Source organism: Carassius gibelio, chromosome A5, assembly GCF_023724105.1.
Source record: "Carassius gibelio isolate Cgi1373 ecotype wild population from Czech Republic chromosome A5, carGib1.2-hapl.c, whole genome shotgun sequence".
Classification (NCBI taxonomy): Eukaryota; Metazoa; Chordata; class Actinopteri; order Cypriniformes; family Cyprinidae; genus Carassius; species Carassius gibelio.
Genome location: NC_068375.1, coordinates 28,513,472 through 28,537,720, shown reverse-complemented (window position 1 = coordinate 28,537,720; position 24,249 = coordinate 28,513,472). Strand labels below are relative to the sequence as shown.

Here is a 24,249-nt window from a genome sequence, read left to right as displayed (position 1 = left end):
GAGCCAAGTTGTTTATTATTGTTAAAATAATAATGTGAAGCTGTAATGGGGCTGACAAAACGAGAGGCATGCAGATCCATGAGCAAGTTTCAACATCAGCCATCTTGCAAACAGACAACCTGCTAGGACTTGCCCCTCCCAAAAGAAGCGGATTTCGCCTCAGGTGCTTGAAATTTCGCTTTAAATTTGTGCTTTTTACACGCGTCTATTTCGCTCTAGAAAATTGACGTGACAATCAGCTACACTGTTACATGACTCGGGATGATCAGCTGTGCTGTGACGTGACTCGGGACAATCAGCTGTGCTGCGACGTGACTCGGATGAGCAGCTGCACTGTGACGTGATTCAGAAAGATCAGCCGTGACTTGACTTGACTCATGAAGGTCAGCCATGACTTGACTCGTGAAGGTCAGCCGTGACTTGACTCGTGAAGGTCAGCCGTGACTTGACTTGACTCAGGAAAGGAAGTTGTAATATGAGGAGGCGCTGTTGTGTCTGCCATTTTGTGACCGTGCTCTAGTACATCCGCCATTTCTGTAAGACACAGTGTCGCGTTCTTCCTCCGTGACACCCACTGTAAACAAGGAGCCAGCAGTCAACAAAGCATAATCCATAAACTGAGCGAGAGATGAGCGGGGACCTTCACAGATTAATCGTGACTTTAAAGGTTTATTTACTCCATCACAGAAAAAGTCTATCAGTACACAGTTTGGCAAATCAGAATAACACGCAATATCCAGAGACTCTTGAATATAGCCTTCAAACGGGGGTATGCCCTGCTTTAAGGCTAATAATAGTTTTGCAGTGTCCATACCTGGCAAATGTCCACATGTAAAGTTGCTGGATCTTTGTTTGCCCATGTATTCTGTAACTGGGCTGACGAGACGAGAGGCATGCTGATCCATGTGCAAGCTTTATTAAAAACACAGGCAGAGTGGAACAACAGCAAACAGGTATGGCACAGGCAAGACAAAGAATATTCCTAGGGCTAGCATGGGTCTTCGATTGGCGAACAGTATCCAGAGGGCTTGACTAAAGCGTAAGCCAATATAAACAGGAAGAAGGTCAGGGAACAGACAACAAGGCAACACAAAAAGACTGGACAGAGACTGAACCGGAACAGAGAAACAAGGAATGGCTCAGTAAAACAGCTAACACTTGGGGAGTGATAAATGCAGAACAATACACAGCAGATTGAAAGGGATCTGATTGAGTGTTATAGTGAATATGTGATTTGTTCCAGCTGTGTGCAATGAGTGCTGTGTGCAGTTAGAGCAATGGATGATGGGATATGAAGTGGTGGTGATCGGATGTATGAATTCCATTATTACCAAAATTCCATGAATGGATGGATGGATTTATCAATGCAATGTAATATTTTTTTGCATTAGTGTCATTATCAGTGACAGAACCATGTTTAATACATCAGCTAATGATATGCTCTTATGGTTTTTGCCTCAGCAAATCAGTTGCTGATGTAATGAATGCCTTAATAATCCAGCCCTTAAAGTGATGAATGTGGTTTATGAGACTAGTTACTGAGCTTCCCTGGTGCTTCAATAATTTGCTCGGTTGAATTATAGCTCAGCGGGAGTTGAAAAGGACCTCATTTATGCTGGTCTTGCAGTGACTGGTATAACAGCAAGATGCATGCTTTTCTTCTGACATGATCATTAATATTGCTTTGGAAACAATATATAAATACTTGTAGAATTTTTACTTTTATTCTTCAGTGTTGACTTGGGAAGAGATCTGAAATTTTCAAAGGTGTTTGACGAACCCCATTCTGGAGGACTACCTCAGATTTGATTTGTTCCAAGCTCTGCAATATCAACCCATGAGGACAGTTATAGAGCATAACCATCTTATGAAAAATCATCCTCCGCTTAGTCATTTATCACAGCTTTGCCAAAGAAACGACTGCTGCACTGTTTGCTGTGCTTCTATTATTGTCCTTTATTGATAAATGACAAGCTGAAACCTCTATGCAGCAGCACACAAATAAGGCCCGCATACTACTCCATTTAGGAGTATAACCTGTGGATTGTGGTAAAAAAAAAAAAAAAAAAAAAAAAAAAAAACAATAAACCAAAAACTATCTGTTCATAAGTGTAGGTGGAGAAATAATCATATTGAATGTGACCAGAAACTATATGAGAATTTAGCTTCCTGTCTATAGATAAGGGGCAAATAGAAAAAGGCAGATCCAGGCTAGTTCCAAACACTATAGAGGGCTCAGATGCTGCCTAGACCCAATAATGGACTCTTTGTGTCCCCGTCATACCCGAAGTGAAGGCCTTGAGTCCTGGCGACCAGGCAGCAGTGACAACAATGATGAGATCTTTCCTCTGGCACTGTGTCTGCATGCTTTCTTTTCTCTGCCTTGTGGTGTTTATGATAAAAAAAAAAATTAATTTCTGCTTTAAATAGTTATGTTGGTGAGTTAGTTTTTTTATTACAACAGATTTGGAGAAATGTAGAATTACATCATTTTGCCCACTACCAATCCTGAATGTGCATTGTCAGAATGAGTTCAAACAGCTGATGAAAACGTCAAGGTATTTTGAGTTTAAACATCACTAAAAATAACCAAAATAAGAGTTCATAATAATGGCAGTATAATAATAATGGCACCATTATAAAATTCATTCCTTGTTGTCTTCTTACTTCAAATCAAAATTATCTCGTCACATTCAAATCTGTTCCAATGAAGAAACAACCTCATCTACATCCTGGATGAAATGATGTTGAGTAAATGATGTGCAAATTTTCATTTTTGGGCTGATTTATACTTCTGTGTCAGACCTACATAGGCTATGCGTCGTTTTTCATTTATACTTCAGTGTCACCATTCAATTAAACATGCAGACCGGTAGTCTGCAGTGTCCACAGGATGGGACCACCATTCAGCTGCCGGGTCTCCGGCTCGGCTCCTCAGCGAAAACCTGGCATGCATTGCACCTGCTGCCTTCTTATACTCACGCTGTGATCAGCGGCAGCTGGATGCAATAATTGCATGTCAATGTGCATTGGCTCGTTTAGTTTACACTTGAAGTAGATTGGTCTATCGAAGCGATATCCCATTTTCGTCGGTCACCGACGTGGCATCTCCATTCCCTCCTTCAGGGAACTATGATTATCATACGTTACCGAGACATTACTTTTTGCTTGTTATATTGTTCTCTTTCTGACTTGTTCAGATTTGAGGCATCTCCGCATTAAAAAAAAGTTTGATTGTAAAGTTTGAAGTATTTTATTTAGTGCTACGAGTGCTGTTAAGCACCAATCCTGTTACTTTGTCGCTTCTGTTATTTACACTAATTTTTTCTCTCCTCTGTCTCAGAGTGATTGCAGTGAATGCACACAGCAAAACTTCAGGGCAGTTGTTGCTCATGTAGCTCAGTCCAGCTTTCTGTCACAGAAGAGGAGCCAACTGACCACTGCAAGTATAGTTGTGGTGTGTCAGAGGCTGACATGTGATATGGTGTTGACATCTGTTAGCGACAGCACAGGGCAAAAAAAAACTTTCTGAGAAAGTGCCTTTACGCTACAATAGATGGAAGCTGACTGCAAATGAAGGACAGAGAAAAAGAGAAAGAAAGGACTTGTGCAGTACAACAAATGGGAGCTGACTGCAAAGCAAAGGCAGTGAAAGAGGACAAGTACAGGGGTTCACCCTTCATTTCGTTTAACACAAATGCATTTTAGTGTTGATGTTCATCTTTTCTGGGCCTGTAATAGCATTATCACAGACAACTGCACACACAACACCCGCACTGCAACATACATGTCTGGACTACAACGGGACAGTTTTTTTTTGTTTGTTTTTACTTTTTTCTTTGGAAAATTAGTAAGTTTGGAAAATATTATGTGAAATCACAAGTTTAAATTAGATTTGCTAAATCGGTCCTTTTCATGTTGCAGACTGTTTGTTTGATTTGTTAATAGCATGGACAAAGCAAACATGTAACTGGAAGGAACATGTCCCTGTCATTTTATTTTTTTAACTTAAGTTAGTGCTTCCTGTTTGTGAGGTAATCATTATGTTTTAAGAGCTATTTTTGGCGAAGACAACTTTAAGACCAAGTAAAAGACTCGGCCAACAAGGAGTAATCCTAATCTACCAGCTGCTTTTTGATTCCTACCTTTTAACAATCACTTAGAACTAAACAGTGTGTCATTAATATTCGTGAGCAAGGCTGTTAAATTTTTAATTGCTGCCAAACCTTAAAACGGTGACCTAACGGACATGTTACTCTAACTAGCTGTGTTTTATAATTTCTGATCTCTCTTAAGACTTAAAAGACAGTTCAAAGATCTGTAATTGTTCATCAGGAAAGAGTATGAAGTAAATGAGTTCAAACCTTGAACGCAATAGGGCTATTTCAGAAACTGCCATGAATATTTTGTGCATATTTATGTCTTTCAGGTCATTTTTTATTTTTGAATTCTTGAAGTCTTCCCTTCATCGCTTTAATAGCACTTTGTGGTGTGGCTGTTTTGATCATTATTTATTTGGAGTTATGCTGGAGGGAGCTGCCACACAGACATTGCAGAGCGGGTGGGGAGTACATGAGCGTGTGATGGAGGATGACATTAATGTGCTATTAAGCTTCTACCCCTTGAGCTAAGTGTCACATTTGCCACTGTGAGCTCAAGAACACACACATGCACACAGTGAGATGAGTCATTCGGAGGAGGTCACACCAATGTTATGTAAGTTAGTTGAGAAATGCCCTGTTACCCACAGAGAAGAACGCAACCTTTGGAATCCCATCCAGTAAATGTCCACATTAGTAATGCAAGTGGTCATTTAACAGATGCTTTTGTTCAAAGCAACTCTTATTATGTGGAAAATCCCCCTGAAGCAAGCTAGGGTTAAATACTCTGTTCAAGGGCACAATTGGGTTGTAGCTCCTTGTTTGAATATCTGCTGATAGTAAGAAAATTGGTTAAATGAATGTGTGTATATAAAAATAAATACACATATTTATTTGTTTTTTTGTTTGTTTCTAATGATTTAATAAAATGTATTTATATTCATTATTTTGTCATTGAATTTAATTATATGTGCATTTTCATTAATTTATATATCAATTTGTTTATATTTTTATTTATGTTTCAATTCATTTATTTCAAATAGAATTACCAGTGGCAGTTTTAGACAAACACTTTTTTAAACAATAATTGTGCAGCTTAATTTCCTAAGATATTTTCTTTACAGAACTTACATTTAAAGATCTGTCTGGCTCAAAAATCAAAGGTTTTCTTTATCATGAATCAGCATTGTACTTCTGTATATGACAAATAATTCTCTAAAAGTTGTAATTTTCCTTTAGGTCTGTTAATTCATATGAAATTAATCTCACGCTTAATTTAAGTATAGCATGCTACACTGATGTCACAATTGAAATTATTTTGAGATTCAGTCATTCAGGAAAAGGATAAGGAGGAGAAAATCGTGTTTACTTTCAGTCCTGCTGGTTGTTTAGGTGCTAAGATGCCATTATTTGAAGTACTTTTATTGAATTTACTGTCCTGTCCAAATTCTCACGAAAGTGAAAACTGAAAAAATCTGACTTGGAATACAATAAATACTGTATGACTGCAGCAGCTCCACTTGCTGGTTCTCCATTGTTTGTCACTCTCCATGGTGCTGAAATAATCTCTCCTCACTACACCAGGGGAGACAAAAGCTACAAATCAATTGCTGGAAGCCTTTGCAATAATCACATGGAACGAAACATTACACCATTCTCGCTGTGCCATGTTCTGTTCTAAGTCAGTTCAAACACTTAAATACTACTAAAGTCATTCCCTGTGGCTGTCATGTAATGTAAGCAGCTTTCTTTGAGTCTAGCTAGTCAAGCATTATCCGGTGTAAAGCGTATTAAAAGTGACTTGCAAATGTTGTTGATTGATGCGACTCTGTTGTGAACTTAAAACTGTGATTCTTCTTGAGTGCTGCTTTTCATATTCTGTGCTGTCAGAACTATATGTCACTGATCTAAATGTCTTATTAGGATCTCAGATGCATTTATTTTAGCATTGCAAACTTAAGCTCTTATTGATGTAGCATACCTATGGTCTTGCTGTCACTCAAAAAGCCTTACAGAGATCTTTTCATCTAACAGTACTTTGTACACAGAGCACTAGAAGCACATACTTAGTAGATCCAATACTGGTTGAGCCAAAGCTTCAAATTATTGCGGCGTCCTGTCAGCTTCTGTCCCTTAAATTGTATCATGGTAGTGCCAAATGTTGCATCTGAGGCAGACAGGATTAGCTAATAATAAATAAAGCTTTGAGGAGACCAAAATATGAAATAAATAACTAACTAAATAAATAACTAAATAAAATTAGATTACTGACATAGTTAAGCCTTGTCCTGACCATCTTGGTCATTGCCAGAAGGCAAATGAGATTCTGAAGTGTAGAACTCACACTCTTCCACTAGGGGTGTCTGCAATTCAACTCTCAGAGCAGTGGTCCTGGAGAAAACCCAACACTGCACATTTTAGATCTCTCTCTAATCAAACACAATTGATTCAACTCATTAGCTCATTAATGAAGACTCCTAGACCACAAATGTGTGTGTCAGATAAGGGTCATCAAAAGTGTGCAGTGTTGGGGATTCTCTGGGACCAGGATTGGGAACCACTGTCTTAAAACATGGCATTAACAACAGACAAAGTCATGGGTTTGATTTCCATGGAAGAACATGGGCTGATGAAAAGATCAGTAAGGATAGATGAGAGGTGACAGAAAAGACATCTATAATGTTTTACATTTTAAAAGATTACCTTAAAACATTTAAAAGATTGATTCATCAAAAGAATAAAACATTTTTTATTACCGTTTACACAGAAATATTAAACAGAATAACTGTCATGAACATTGATAATAAAAAGCATTGTTTCTTCAGCACCAAATTAACATATTAGAATGATTTCTGATAAAACTGAAAATAAGAATCCTCCTTCAAGAACAATAAAATCCCACATTAGTGTAGGTTGAGGAAATCAGTCAGTTGCAGATGAAATATCAACTTGAGTAATGGATTGAAGTATATATTCATTTTGAATATATATACACACTAATGAAACAATCTCACTTTAATTGTATTATGAGCCAGATATCTACGGTGTGTAACATTGTGATTTGATTTGATTGGTCACAGATCTGATTCCTCAGTAGAGCTCTGTGATGAGAGGCCCACCCATGAAAATTTACGCAAGGCTGCATGAATTTAAGTGACGACCCCTTTCCCACCTCTGCTGTCAACAGCATTTTCTTTGTAAAAAAAAAAAATATGCTGACAGATGAAAGCATGTCAGCTGTCTCTACAGAATATCACCTGTCAACTCACCTGTCAATATTCTTGCTCGAAAATTGTAATCTTTCAAACAGAGAGAAAGACCGCCTCCTTTTAATATAGTTCTCATATTTTCATCTATTAGGCTTGATTATGAACCATCATAATTCTATCCTCCACACTATGCTGTCGATGGAACATCTCAGCTAGGGAATGATGTCTGTGTATCTCAGTGTCCATGAACACAGGTGTCTGTCTTGCTTTGTTTACTCTTGACTAACAGGACCATGTAGAGTCAGCTCAGAAGTGAAGGCAATCTGCTCTCATGATCAATAAGCCTGTGGGACAGGCAGGATACACCATGCTGTTCTCGTCTGCTTTTTTCTCTGCGGTGTCATTCATTTTTGGGAAAAAACCAAATCAGGAAGGCACTTGATTAAATGAGATGTTAGAGTTTCGCCTCCCGCTCTCCCAGACTACTTTCAACAGTGGTTGAGAGCTGCTCATTTATTAAAGGAAGAATCACATCCAATTTTGGCAAAGCAGATGTAAGTGCCGAATGTGATGGATCAACATTTATTTTGTATCATCATCTCAGCAGAGTCTGTCATTATGTGGTTAGTTAAATAAAGTTATGTTAATGATCTCAAATCTTTAATGACAGAAGGTGAATTTCAGAAAACCTACAGAGTCATTAGGAATGCACTCAACTACATCATTTTGAAATTGATTAGACTGTGGGTTATCTGAATGACTATTTGACTAGTTTCTTTTAAAGAAATTTACTAGTTTTCCTTCTTTTTTCTGAGGAATACTTTTTTTCCATGGAACACACACACACACACACACGTTTGTTTTTGTGAAAAGTGGGGACATCCCATAGGCGTAATGGTTTTTATAATGTAGAAACTGTATATTTTATCGCCTTTCACCCAACCCTACACCTAACCCTAACCCTCACAGGAAACTTTGTGAATTTTTACTTTCTCAAAAAAACTCATTCTGTATGATTTATAAGCGTTTTGAAAAATGGGGACATGGGGTATGTCCTCATAAGTCACCCTCTCCTTGTAATACCTGTGTCATACACATGTCATTATACAAAGTTGTGTCCTGATATGTCACAAAAATATATATATTTTTTTTTTGTTTTGAAAAAGGTCTATTTTTATATTTATTAGTCACATTTATTAATTAGTTTATATATGTCAATAACAACTGTTAATAATAGCTCTTGAATTGATTGACAAACTGAATCTGTTGCAAAAGTGGTGCCCTGGCTAGAGCAGTGGTGCTTTAATAGAGAATGCTGCTCAGAGATGACTTCAGTTCACTGACAGTCCAGCAGTTACTATTGCTAAACCCTGAAGCATAGTACACTGTCAGCATGCTAAACCCCTCTCTGAGAAGCTGCAGCCCTTCCACAAAAGAAACAAAATTCTTTCTTAAAACCTTCTTGTTCCCTAACAGCACAGTCAACCATTCTGGCCTGTTAATGTTTAAATATTTACTCTCAAAACATCCAACCAGAAATGCAACTTGTATAATGATACTTGCACCGCTATCTAACCATTCAAAGTGACCCTGATTGTTTTAGCTGCCTCAGTAACTATTTAATTTCTCCTCGTAAACCTAAGTGTGATTGCTCCGTTCTGAAATCCTATATTACCTACATACACTAGTTTTCAAAAGTTTAGAATCAACTAATTAAAGATTATGTTGTTGTGGTTTTTAAAAGTCTTTATGCTCACCAAGGCTGCAAAATCCATTAAAAAACAATAATATTGTGCAATATTATTAAAATGTAATTAGTTTATTTAAAAAAATGTAAACTATTCCTTTAATAGCAAAACTGAATTTTCAGCAGCCATTACTTGGTCTTCAGTGACACATGATCCTTCAGAAATCCCTCAAATATGCTGATTATTATCAAATTTTGGAAACTTGCAAACACAATTTTAGATTTTATTGAGAACTGCAATGCCCACTTGTATAGTTTCTCAGAGTAAAACTGAGGATATGAAATGGAACACTTCCAAACAAGAAATGTCATGTTTGTTTGGGGTTCTTTGTGGCCATTTTCCAGAGCAAAATTCAAAACACAATGTCAGCATTATTTTATTTGACTTATAATTCATTTACCACACTGGGGCTCATCCCAATCACATACGAAAAAGTTTTTTTTTTTTTCAAAATGAGCTAAGCCTTCTTGAACCGATCTGTTTACATAAAATGCATGACATTGTTTTATCTTTGAGCCTCAAAAATAATCCATGTGTAGTTATCAGGCACTTTCAGATTTATTTGATATTTATCTGGTAAAAGTGTTCAGATATGGTCCCTGCAGCATTGTTAGGAGGCACACAGTACAGGAGCAATCCAGATTACAGTTATATCAGAGAATGTTCAAGTGGAGGAGCAAACAGTCTGGATTGTTTGTTATGGTTCTCAACATATTGCATCTTGCTTCTAATCCTATTTGTATGATTTTTATTTATTTTTTAGTTTGTAGGGTAGAGATACTGAAGAAACAGGTAGAAGATAAAACTGAATAACAATGGAAGCCTTTACTAATGCAACAAACCTGCAAAAACTTACTTTAGGCTCACAGCGGGGATTTTCCTTGAAAATCAAGGAACATTAAATTGCATCTCTAGAGTTTCAATGATAATATAGATTTGAGAGTTTGAAAGGTTAGGTTGTGACCATGGCATCTGCAGATATTTGTCTTAAATGAAGCTTCCGGGGTAACAAGCCTTTCTGGCTCTTGTGCTTTTAGGCTAATGCAACTTCAGCTAGCTATTTTCATCTTGCTAACGATCCGTGGCACAGACAACAACGAAGGAACTTGTTGGAGAGGGAGAGATTTTTTTTAAAATTAGTATTGCACTAAAAACTTGGAGCAGAGAGAACTGGAGTTATGTAGGGCAGCTCGTGAAGGGAAAAGCAACCCGAAGCCATTTAATTTTTCACTGGTCATAGATATTTTTTAAAGGGGTCATATGATGCGATTTAATTTTTTCCTTTTTCTTTGGAGTGTTACAAGCTCTTGGGGAATAAAGAAGTTCTGTAAAGTTGCAAAGTCTAAAGTCTCAAATCCAAAAAGATATTCTTTATGAAAGTTACGAGTCAACCACTCATACCTAAAATGGCTCATTCTAACACGCCCCCACAAGTTTACGTAACAATGTGGGAAGATTTGCATAATGCCGCCAAATGTGAAAGCAAAGAAAGAAGGCGTAACTTGATGACTCGCTATTGCCACTGCTGCCATGTTATGGAGATGCTGTGTGTCAGATGTGTACAGTGCATTTTATGGAGGACTGATTCCTGATCCTGGAAGTAGACTGCAATGCCGGCTGTTCTGACTCACAGTCTGAAAGTACGTTTACATATTTAAAGAAATTGGCAACAACAATTCAAACGTGAGTTTTGTTACAAAAATAATGTTCTTTTAACAATCGTATGACAATGACAGTGCATAAGATAATTTTCAACTTCATTCTCAGAATTCACAGAACTCTGAAACCCTTTCATCTTTCTGACACCCAGTGTATATTCTTTCGTTCAGTTGCCATTAGGGACCCTGACTGAAGTGACCAAACACTGAAAGTCAGTACTTAATGGGCATTGACCTGAAGTGAATTTAGATGAAGATGTTCATGCTTTGTGTCTCTTGCTATACAGGGCTGAAAATCCGTGAAGTGATGATCAATGTTACCAGGCAGCAGGTGGAGGATTTCCATGGTCCAGAAGACTACTGGTGCCTGTGTGTGGCCTGGAGTCACCTAGGAACCTCAAAGAGCCGTAAGGCCACAGTGAGGATAGCCTGTGAGTGATGCATGAAACATGACCTACAATTGAAATAGCAGATGGCCAAAGCACCTTTTAGAATGCCTGCACTCTCTTGCTCTCTTGCTCTGCCTTTCCAAGTTTGCAAAAAAGAAGGGCAAGGGGCGTAGAGAGAGCAAGATGCTGAGTGATGAAAGCATTTGGCATAAATACGCCAAATATTGGATCAAACTCTGACCACTGTGATAGCTGCTTCTTATCTTTTTTGAAACAGATCTCCGCAAGAACTTCGAGCAGGATCCTCAAGGGAACGAAGTGCCAATGAAGGGCATGATTGTGCTGCATTGCCGTCCCCCAGAGGGAGTGCCCATGGCAGAGGTAAGACCCATCCTCTCAGGTCTCTGACATCATTCCCACAGGGAGTCTGGGAAAGGCAGTGTATGCTCTTTTCTGGCTGGAAAATAGCATCAGTGTTGTTTTAAACATCTATACTAATTCTGTTCTTAAAGGGATAGGTCGACCACAAATAAAAATGTATTAACATTTACAATAGCCTCATGTTGTTACAAACCTGTATAACTTTTTCTTTCTTCTGTGGAACACACACACACACACACACACAGAAAAACAAGAGGGCGTTTTTTCCAAAATATCTCAGAACACAAATGAAGATAAGAAAGAAAGGCATACAGATTTGGAATTACATGATAGTGAGGGAATGATGGCTGGATTTCATTTTTGAGTGAACTATCCCTTTAAACAGGACTGCAACTGACTGTTCACTGACTGTTGTCATCAAATTCGATATATTGATTTCAGTTTAATACACATTCTTGTGCAGTCAAGGGCCAAGTAAGGGACAAAAATGACAGGTCCACATATCATGGATTACAAGCAGGAAAAATATCTGTCTACATATGTGTGATTATAGTAGAATTTGATTCTTGGCAGCCACCAATGCTTGAATGATGCATGAATGATTCAGTGATGAAATGGAAGAGCTCTGTCAGGATCTGTCACTTCAAGAGCACGGTGGACAGAAACACAGGAAATCTGGGAAGTACTGGAAGAAAAGAATCTCCTTTCAAGTACTTTGTCAATATAAATTAAGTCGATTTAAGAGGGGCTACTGAATAATGTAGTGTGCAGACCAGAAATTGGTGATCAGGTCCATTCCAGCACACCTCCGCCATGAAAAATTTAAATCCAAGCTGTGAGGGGGCGAGCGCAAAGATTTATACATTAATTTACCAGCATGCTGGATGCTGACACTCTCTCACTTGCTCTCTTTCTGTCCTAATACAATATGTTTGTGGTTTTAAATGTTCATGAACACCCCCTCTGAGAAATGCTCTGAAACATTTCTGTGATCACAAAGCTGAGTCTATTCTAGTCTTTCTAGCTAATGAGTCTTTTCTAGTCTTTGTAGCTAATAAGTCTTTCTCGCCAAGTGCCAAATGCGGCTTTGACAAGTATATGAAACTCTGTCAGTCGCCAGATGGCTGGTAACATTTTATAAATTCTAAAAGTGCAATGATGTGAGAACAAATGTGAACGACACTCCGTATAATTGATGGGTCAGTGCTGCTTTATCACAAAAGTTTAAGCCTTTGCGATGTCAATATTCAAGAGAGGAATACACACGAAAGGACATGCATTACTCACGCACTGTGGAAAGTTTAAACTAGAGCCTGACCAATATGGTTTTTTTGTGGGCTGATACTGATATTAGTGAGTATAAAGAAAACTGATATCAATGTATCGGCCAACATTCTTTATGTGTAGGCTATATTATAGTACAGTATAGTAAAAAATTTGGACACACTTCCCAATCGTGTGTCCAGACCTTTGAATGGTACTGTAAGTAAAATACAGTATATAGCATACATAAACAGAATATATATACATAAACACATTTTTTGCAATGATAATTCAAATGTGCTGATCAAACACTTATGATGTGACAAACATAGGCCAATGTAGTGGAGGCAGGATATTTAACAATTTAAAAATAAACTTTATTCAAAATGAGTCTGACATCAGTGCACTTAACAGTAAACTTTATGTGTTTATATATTTTATACTTTATGTATATATATATATATTTTTTTTTTTTCTAGAATTTGCCTGAATTTACGCTTGAATTTAGCGTGAAAACAGTGTCGCCGACTGGACGCTCGCTGTTGCTTCAGCCATCATATAATATATTATCCAAATAAAGTTTGTTCAAAAAGCTGACAAAAGTCAATACATTTCTTTTTTTGGAAACGTTTTAATGATGAAGTATATTTCACCACAGAGGAGAATCGGAGGTTGTGGGTCACTAGGGCTGTGTATCACCAGCAAAGTCACGATACGATATGTATCATGATACAGAGTCCACGATACGGGACTGCACTAAATTTTAACCTCCCCACCAGGCAAAGTATTCTGTTTGCATCTTATTTTTAAGCCCATAAATAATAATGTACATGTTCTAATAAATTTATATTGTAACGTACTCATTCTAATGTATTAAAATCATCTTAACATTGCTGGTAGGTTTTCATTGCACAAATAAACACACTCTCTATGTTTAAAAAAATAAAAATTAGAAGAGTTCTAAACTAATGTCTTCACTGTATCTCACGCACACATTTAGTCACTCACACAGATCACGCTGTGTGCACACACAGACAACCTTTTTAGCACTCAGACAAACTTTTTTCTCTATGGATCACATTCAGCAGACAGACACACACACACACTGTATTTTATATTTATTTTTACAGACCACTCAAATTAAATCCCTGGAAGCTTGTGAACAGGTTTGTAGAATTTTAAAATGCTGGTTTAATGTAGCACGACAGTAATACTAAAAGACATGCAGATAAGCCCAGAACATTAACACAGCACGTTTAAATACACGCAAAGAATTTTCCTCCCTTTAGAAAATTGTAATACAGAAAATACTTAAGCATTAAGTATTTAAAGTTAATATTTTTGGGTTCATCAGTTTTTCTGCACATATTATGATAGTAATTTCACTGCCTCGGTACATTAAGCATTGTTTTATATGGGAGGAGAGGACATAAGAGAGGACATGAGCCACATTTTTGGCTTATGTCTTGGTACATTAAGCCTCATGAAGTGTTACTTGTGTTAAGCGTTTTAAAGTCCTTGTTCAAATTCTGCTAATTCACAAACCTAGTACTGGTTATAATCACGATGGTGATGTTTATTATTAACCCTAACAAAATAAAAACTTTCAAAAACACAACAATATCATTCTTTTATTGAGTATTCAGTGTTTTCAGCATCATGGAAATCATAGGGTCCTACTAATGTAGCAAACTAATATAATAAGCTCATTGCGAGAGTAAAAGATGGGGACATTATTGTTTATTTACTTAAAGGGTTAGTTCACCCAAATAGCAAAATTATGTCATTAATAACTTACCCTCATGTTGTTCCAAACCCGTAAGACCTCCGTTTATCTTTGGAACATCAGCAGTCTGATGTTGACCAATGATGTTGACAGAATGCTGTCTGTCAAATTAATTTAATTCGAATAATGTGTATATATAATTCAAAATGTAATATGAACAAAACGAATATGAACATATTCACTGGTAAAGGTGAAGGGGAGTAGCTTGAAGATGTCATGTTTCAAAATCACTTGTCATCACCCAACGTTCCTCTGGAGGCAAAACTTCCTCTTAGGCCAGCGACACACTGGATGCGTGGCGCAAGCGTCTCAGCCGCGTGGCGTGTCGGTTTTTAATTCGGCTCCCATGTTAACAGGTTAGAGCTTACAGACCGCCTGCTCGAGCCGCGCGGCAAACGCTTGCTTGCTAGAAATAGAACCGACGCCTATTTTTACCGCAACACGCGCGCTTGTTGGAAGCTTTTCCAGGCAAAATATAATAGGAAAATGTGTTTAAATGTCATTTTGTACACAAATACATATGAATTCCTGATATTTTGATATTTGAAAGTCTATAGGTTGACATAAATTCAGATATAAAGGTAATAAATAAAATAAATAAATACATAATTATCGATTTTCAAACATTGCACCTGTCAAACATAATCTATTTCGCCGTCAATACTTTTGACGGTATCCTTTATCAGTAGGCGTAGGTGTGTAAACAAAAGTATATATTGTTGTAATGAAGACATGAGCCTGGTCTGTCAACGGTCTCCCTCTACAGCAGCATCGCTCACGCCACGCAGCCAGTGTGTCACCGGCCTTAGGCTTCGGCTATGGCTGTAGGGTTGTTGTGAAGGTAGGGGCGGAGCATAGAGACTATGCCGTTTCTCGTTTGTTACTCTAGAGTAGACCAATTCACTTTATTGAGGCATACTCCCCCCATCTGGTATGGAATGTGGAGTATGACTTGATTTTTTTGCCAGACATGACAGATGGCACCTTTAAGCTGTTAACTTTTTGAATGTGGCTGACACTCCCTCTGAGTTCAAACAAACCAATATCCCAGAGTAATTCATGTACTCAAACAGTACACTGACTGAACTGCTGTGAAGAGAGAACTGAAGGTGAACACCCAGCCGAGCCAGATAACGAACAACAGACTGACTGGTTCTCAAGTATCGGTATCGGCCAATCACATGGCAGCAACTCAATGCATTTAGGCATCTAGATGTGGTGAACACAACTTGCTGAAGATCAAACCGAGCATCAGAATGGGGAAGAAAGGGGATTTAAGTGCACTTTGAATGTGTTGGTGCCAGATGGGCTGGTCTGAGTATTTCAAAAACTGCTGATCTACAGGTACTCTCACGCACAACCATCTCTAGGGTTTAGAGAAAATGGTCCAAAAAAGAGAAAATATCCAGTGAGCAGCAGTTGTGTGGAGAAAAAAGGATTGTTGATGTCAGAGGTCAAAGTAGAATGGGCAGGCTGGTTAGAGATGATTAAAAAAAGGCAACAGTAACTCAAAAAACCACTTGTTACAACCAAGGTATGCAGAAAACCATCTCTGAAAACACAACACGTTGAACATTACCGGGTGCTGCATCTGTGAGCTAAGAATAGGAAACGGAGGAAAATGGACAGTAGAAGATTCAAAAAATGTTGCCTGGTCTGATGAGTCTCAATTTCTGCTTCAACATTCAGTTGGTAGGGTCAGAATTTGGCGTAAAAAACATGAAAGCATGGATCCATCCTGCCTTGTCTCAATGGTTCAGGCTGGTGGTGGTGGTGGTGTAATGCTGTGGGGGATATTTTCTTTATTTATATTATTATATTTTCTTTTTTATAGTTTTCTATAATATCCCCCTTATTATAGAATTGTGCTATAATAACCCCTATAAATATAACAAATTATATACTCTTAACACTTGAAAAGAAACAGAAATGTAGATGTTTTTGGAGGGATGCTCATTTTTAAACTATACCCTATTTATTGCATCAAAATTTGTTAATACTATATTTATGGGGTGGATAATTTTATCAGTTGTTCATTATTCATGCAAACATTCATATTCATATTACCAAGCGTGTGTCATACATATTTTGGCGTGATCGACGCAAATTTTTTTCTCCCTTTTCAAATTTCAAACCACATCAGATAACCATTTATTTTTAATGAAAATTAAGTAAATCAAAAAGTTAAGGGTAGGTGTAGGGGGGGCTTTATTGTCCCAATAAGGTGACATCCATTAAATTAGACTTAATAAGTTATTATTGCATACTGTTTTATAATGTACTACAATACTGAGGTGCAGATAATTGCCACTATTTGCAGTAAGTATAAATATAAATGATATATAAATATTTGCACTTAATGTGAATAGCATATCACAAAAAAATGCTGCTATTTGCACTTAGTGAAAATAGTTGCTGCCTTATTTAATAACTGCCAGACTAATGCTGGCGATGCATTGTTGCCAGATGTTGCTATTAAAATAAACAAAAACCTATAAATAAATAAAATAAACCTAAATTATTTAAAATATTTTGGAAATTAGATAAGATAATGTTATCACTGACTGTAAACCGCAACTTCCTACTTCATTATCTTTCTAAAGTGTTAAATTAAGTGGAAAGACAAGTCAAAAAACGCTTATAATAGTTGGATCTGGCAACACGGAGGCTGCGTCTAGCGCTGTCACTCATAACACTCTGACGACTCGTTCACTTCAGAAGCATCTCGCAGCGATCATTTTTATACCACGGATGAAAAATATTCTGAATTATACATGCAGACATTCATATGAGGAGAAGCAAATTTGTCAATCAGAGAACACATTTTTTTTCCGAACATGGAAAATTTACAGAGGTCCGGACCTCGGTGACCTCATAGCTGGCTACAACCATGCACTTGGGACCCTTAGTACCAATTGAGCATCGTTTAAATGCCACGGCCTACCTGAGTATTGTTGCTGACCATGTCCATCCCTTTATGACTCATGTGTACCCATCTTCCAATGGATACTTCCAGCAGTATAATGCACCATGTCACAAAGCACACATCATCTCAGACTGGTTTCTTGAACATGACAATGAGTTCACTTTACTCAAATGGCCTCCACAGTCACCAGATCTCAATCCATCAGAGCAGCTTTTGGATGTGGTGGCACGGGAGATTCGCATCATGGATGTGCTTCCAACAAATCTGCAGCAACTGCGTGATGCTGTCATGTCAATATGGACCAAAATCTCTGAGGAATGTTTCCTACACCTTGTTGAATCTATGCCACAATGAATTAAGGCAGTTCTGAAAGCAAAAAGGGGTCCAACCTGGTACAAATCTTACAAATTTGGTGCAGTTGCTGATATTATGTAAGAAAGAAAATGTCATGGGGTAAGAATTACATGGAATTACATGAATAATGATGACTTTAATTTAGGGGTAATCTATTCCCTTAAAAGGGTGTGTTGTCCTTTCGAATATTAGCAGTATTGATGTCTGAGTGGTGAATTATACAGTGACATGATACTGTATCTATGTGTGGGGTGCTTCTCAGCACTTTGGTAATAACAGCTCGAACAAAAAACACTGAAATGACCTTTTAGAAAAAGAACTAGTTTCCTGTTTTAGAGCTAAACTGTAAATGTAAATGAGTTTCCCTAGAGAGCTGCTTAAGCCTCTCTACATCGTTGGTCTAGACTGCTGTTATCATAAAAATCTTTTTAATGAGATTATGCACTCTGAGTTATGCTACTGTGGCATAGTCTTCATTTGGAGAGAGATTTTGCTCCCAAAACGTTCTGTGAAATATATTCACATTCCTTTTTACTGTTTTCTTTTCTTGCTATTGACTTGGAAAAGCTTTAAGAGGAAATTAAAATAACACAATGTCTCTTTAGTATCTTATTTGTATAAATGGAGATTTAAATCTCTTTCTGTATGTGGATCTTTGCATCTAAAAGGTTTAGAGGCACTCTTAAAATGTCTTAGGCTGTGCTCAGATTTGTCAAACACCAGCCTTTGCAGTCAAAATCCAGATATTTCATCATGAGCTCAAATCAAATTCATCCAAGGCCAAATGATCTGAGCTGATAAATATTTATAGCTTTATACTCTTACTGCATGACAATCATCATTCAAATATTTTTTTCCTGAGGAATATTTGGGGAAACCCCTGGGACAAAGTTGATACTTCAATGAAACAGTTGCTTTAGCTTTCTTTTGCTTTTTTCCCTACCGTAATTCCTCAAATAAAAGACGGGGCCTTTATTTACCTGAACTGCAGAAGGTAACATGCTTTTATTTGAGGCAGGCTTTTATTAGAGGCAGGCCTTCATTTCTAATTCCATCTGTTTGATAATTAATTGTTTTAAATAACCGATTTTAAATCAAAAGCGATAGCATTCCAGTGGACAGAGATCATAACATTATCACAGAATCAGTTCAGAATCAATCACCAAAAGAACCAGTTCAGTTCAGATGTGCTCTGTGTCAGTCTGCTTCACGCTGAATCACCGTTTTGACGCGAGAACGAGAAACGCTCCGGCAGTGGGCGTGTACATTCGTTATCTGGCTCTGCTGCACACATTTTCACCCGTCCTTTATTTAAGACCAGCCTTTGTTTGTCCTTGTTGACCACGCCCCCGGCCACTATAAGAGGCCAGGCGTTTATTTGACTACCGGTTTTTATTTGAGGAATTATGGTAATTACTCGTAATATGCATCAGGAGTTTTTAGACTCAAAGAGCAATAGCTCAGTGCTCACCTGTTCCAGCCATCATGAAATTAAGTGATGACCCTCATGATCTAACAAGCCTATTACAGACCTGTTGCAGCTGGGTGGTATCCTGTCTCTAGGTGTTTCTCAATGTCAAGGAAGGATCCTCGGAAGCCAGTATTTCGAGGATGCTACGTCATCAACATCCGTCGAAGGACTGTTCCAATGTCGAGGATCCTCGGAATTTCAACCAAGGACTGAGTCCTTCGTTTGAAGAATATCCCATACACAGGAAAGGATGCACATGTGTATCCTTCGCGCTCTCAAATCACCCACAATCCTATGCGCGCAGCTTTGCAATCTAACGTTAGTTCAGAAATTAAAAAATGTCGAACATTAACGTAGTCGGAGCGTTAACGGTTTTTATTTACTTTACCAAACAAAGTTTGACGTTTAAATGCCAGTACAGTATTGTAAATTATACAAATTCAAATGGTTAACTGAACCGGACCTGTCATTTAACAATTGGTTGCGTCAACGGCATTTATTTTATAAGTTAAGTTGTCCAAAGTAATTTAATGATACCATTCACAGTGTTATTCAAACTGTAGCAGAAATGAGTCGAATCAGACAAATCAAAGAGTCTATCAGAGTTGTGTGCATTGAAACATGAGCTGAATTCCTCAGGAAGTCATAAATCAGTTCTAGTGCCACAAGAACCAAGCAAGATAACCAACCAACCAACTTGTTCACACAACAGCTTTCAACATTAACACCAATAGAACAATTATTAACAATTTTAATTCGAAGAAGAGATTGTCAAATTTATTGTTCGTGATTGAAATGCAACGCTGGACATCACATGTAAACCCAGGAGATCAAGTTAAATACTTGCATTGACTTCCCCCCACCCAGAAGAACCAGACTGAAATTCCTAAGGGGGAAGGGCTTTAAACCTTTGTCTTCACAGAAAAGTCCTTTGCCAGAGAATGGCAAAGAAACCCTTTTTATACATTATATATGGACCAGAATGAACTCAAAAAAGACTTATGAATGAATCATTCCATTGCTTAACTCCATATTCATTTACGTGTAACCCACACATTTGACTATCATGTATAATCACTTATTGTGTATGTCTTTTGATAACTATAGGATACCTAGTCATGTCTAGTATTGAAATAATCGCATTTTCTTGCTTGATATTGTCCTGACAATCATTTATTTACAAAATATATCATAATCATGTTATAGGAATCATGTCCAAAATTAGACCCTGTGAGGCAAGAACCACATGCTTGGTAAGATAAACAAATGATTTATGATACCCACCCCAAGAACATATCTGATTGGTCAAGGCAACATTTGAGGGGTGGCCAACAGGAAAGTTTAAATACTTTGGATACGATTAAATTTTTGCTTTTAGTTCTAGTCTGCCTGCTGCTATTAGCCATGTCGGCTTTTAGTCTGCTTTTAGTTCCAGCCTTGCTCGTGCTATCAGTCATGCCTGCTCTTAGCTTGTAGCTTTGCTACCTAGCTTTAGCTTGCAGCATCTAGCCATGTGGTTAGTCATCATGGTTCTTCGAGCGCGGTTCCAGCGTGCCTGCCTGCTGCTACTTATGCCACAATGAGAAGGAACACAACCTAGTCTCGTCAAACTTTATTTCTTTTCTTTTCCGTTTGAGAGTTTCGTGTTCTGAGTTAAGTTTTGTAACGTCGACCTCGTCTGCGCGTTTGAACTCCGACCAGCCACACAACTCCAGCTTCAGCCAACGCCCCAGCACGGGCTCCCCAAGACGTCACTTCAGCCAACTGAACTTCCAGCCAATCAGCGACACCGGGATACCCCTTTCAACGGGAGTCCCTTTCACAGGAAACTAAGGCAACGTATCCCCAGATATTTGTTGTGCTGGTGTATCTAATATAATTTTAGTCACATTGAGGAACTCAATGCAAGGGCTAATTACGTGATTGATGGTTGTTCATGTCTATGCAATTTAACGTATTGCTGTAAACTTGGGATTCCATATTTCCATTCTCTTAAACTCATCTTTCTCTAACTTTCGATCTTCCTGCAACTTGTGTGAATGTGTGTGTGCGTGCGTTTATGTGTTAGATTAGTTTATATGTCTTAGATTTATCTAATAAAGCCTTATTCACATTGAAAAGAGAAGTATCTTGTGTTTTGTGCTTACAAGTTAATGTCTTAGGCTGCCGATCTTGTTACTGTGCTAATTGATAGTGTTTCACTATAGTTTGGATATTAGTATCCAGCGCAGATTTGATGTTAAACGGCTAGTTCACTGAATCGCAGGGCGTCTCCGTGACCAGCCGTGAAACAGTGATTCTGTTCAAATTCCCTTTAAAATCTTAAATGATTCCCTTTGAGCTAAATTGACCTGTTTCCCTTACAAAACGGACCTTTTCACTGACGTAATGACGCAATTACGTGCACTTGCTAGCCTGTTCCATTTACCTGTTCTCTGTATGCTAAAGAGGACTCTCACCTAGCCTCTGAAGGAAGTGACTTTGAAGGATCAGTCCTACCAAGGAAGTATCCTTGACATTGAGAAACGCCTATTGTCTTTAGGTGAGTTAAAGCTGATCTGGGAAGAAGGGTAATGTGGTTGTGAGTTCAGGAGAGGAGGCAGAAAGGGACAACCCTGTGCTTTGTGCTTGTGGTTGCTTTTACTGTGATTGACCAACAGAGTGTATCAAGAGATTTAAAAGCTCTAGAATTGGAAAATAAACTGGAATTGTGACATTTGTAATTGAGTTGATGAGAATATAAGAACAAAAAGTCTGTGCGAAAAGAAAAATTGTGGATTGAGACTGAGGGATTAATTTAACAGATGACTTGGATTACAAGGATCACTTGAACTGTCCATTGGAATTATAGTGCCAAGATTATTTATTTAGCAAATTTTCTTTCCCAGATGTGCAGTTCATGATGTTTATGATATCTTGATATATTGATTGCCAGTAATATATTGGAACATTAAATGCCAAGGATGTTGTATTTTGAATTGTGTAGATACAGTACAACTAAAAGGAAAATCAGCCATGTTCATATATTAAAGTAACACTGGAATTAAATTATTAATCACCCTCTTACGAAACACACAATCACACACACTCTAAATCCTGTTTGATATTAAGCTAATCTATGCTAGGGATAAGTTATGTTGACATACAGTGGGAATAAATTAATCAATAGGAATTGCTAAATTTAATTATAGTGCTCACACCATAGATTATGTCATATTATTTTCAAGAGAGGAGTAAATTAATGTATACTTGATGGTGTCATATAAGAGCAAGACACTGTACCAAAATTTGAGGCACAAATACAAATATAATTTAAATAGGTTGAAAAATCACACTAAATAGTGCTTGTTATCCTAAACATCATAAAAAAAGGTTAAGTAGAATAGATACTGACCTCTTACAGAAAAATGTTGAGTTAATAGGGATTTCTATTGCACAAATTGAGACATAGAAAAGGGTTAGTGGTCGGATCTGTGATTCCACAGCTCTTGGATTTCTGCAGTTGAGCAATTGAGCTTAATAGCGTTAGAACCACAACTCACTGTAGCATTACAGCAGTATACTCACCCTGAGAACTTGGCAGTCCTCGAATTACTTGAAAGATTGGACCATTTTCCACAAAAGCAGACACTTTGTGTTGCCCACACTCTCCAGCTCATTGTCTGTTATTCTCATGACTGGAGTAAGTCCGATCTGCCAAGTTCTTGCAAGGGTTCCCAAGCAAGAATCTGTTGCAATAAATAAACCGTAGTACCTCGGTTAATTTTTTATCTAATATGGATCTCATTCTGATAAGAGATTATCCAGTCACAGCAGATGACTTTTTCACATGCAAGTCTTAAAGGTGCAGTAGCAAAAAACAGAATGTTTGATTCTAAATGTCAGGAGGGAGGATGTATATATATGTATTTATTCTTTATGTACATATATAATTTTTTTTTTTTTTACATTATGCTTGTATATATTTTTATTATTTTAATGAGAGAACATTGCTCATTTAGCCTGTTTTGCCTTTTGTCTTGATGTTTGTTGTTCCTTGTTTTTCTTGTTGGGTGGGGAGCACCCTAAATTCCATTTGTACCTCCACAGTGCAATGTCAATAACGGCTATTCTATTCTATTCTATTCTAGTAAAAAATAAATATGCTAAAATGTATTTGAAATAAATTTATTTCATGATAGGTATGCAACAAATACATTTACATATTTATGTATTTTTTAGTATACTAAACTGGTCTGCTAAATTGGAAAAACAAATTTTGTACTTAATGTACTTTAACTGTGCAGAAGTATTGCTGAAGTACAACTAAATATATATTAAAAAGTATATTTGATTGTGCTAATGTGGAACTATTCTATACTTCAGGTACACTTATATCTTGCATTTAAAGACCAGTATTATTCAAAGTTCATAAAATCCTCATCAGTATAGTGACATTAAAACACATTTTAGGCTTAATATTAAGAAATGTGCATTGTGCAGAAGTAGTGCTCCAAATGAAGTTTATTTATATTATATGAAGTTATAATTTTTATATTAGTAAGTCTCAAGCAGTATGTCAGTATGTTGATAGATTTGAAAGTTGTTTTGAGTTTTATGCTCATTGAATACCAAAGATGAAAACTAAAGTAGTTGCAGACATTTTGATTGACCTGTCTTTGCTATCAAAGGTTGGTGTCAGAAACAAATTCAAAGTGATTATAGGTGTGTCTGGTTTGTCGTTGTGTTGTGAATGTGTGGGTTTGACTGAATTCACAGTCAGTGATGCGACGTTATATATCTGCTCCCTGAGGGCCGTATATCAGAGCTGTTCGTAATTAATTAGTAATTACTGTGCTGAAATATGAAGCAGTTTCAACAGCCTCTTCTCCACCATACACTCACTTCACAGGTAACAACCTCCACTAACATCACTTGCAAAACTGATCCAAACATTTTCCGATACCTTGTTTTACTGAGTTCAA

The 24,249-nt window shown here is 37.4% G+C and overlaps 1 protein-coding gene across 1 annotated transcript in view; it reads left to right on the top strand.

The window, feature by feature from the left end:
- The window catches only part of LOC128009701 (netrin receptor UNC5D-like), a 159,525-nt gene that overhangs the window by 98,214 nt on the left and 37,062 nt on the right, over positions 1–24,249 (top strand). Inside the window, exons 3-4 of the mRNA XM_052592966.1 lie at positions 11,003–11,146; positions 11,382–11,485. Of these exons, the coding sequence (XP_052448926.1) occupies positions 11,003–11,146; positions 11,382–11,485 (248 nt within the window). The remainder of the gene's footprint in view (positions 1–11,002; positions 11,147–11,381; positions 11,486–24,249) is intronic.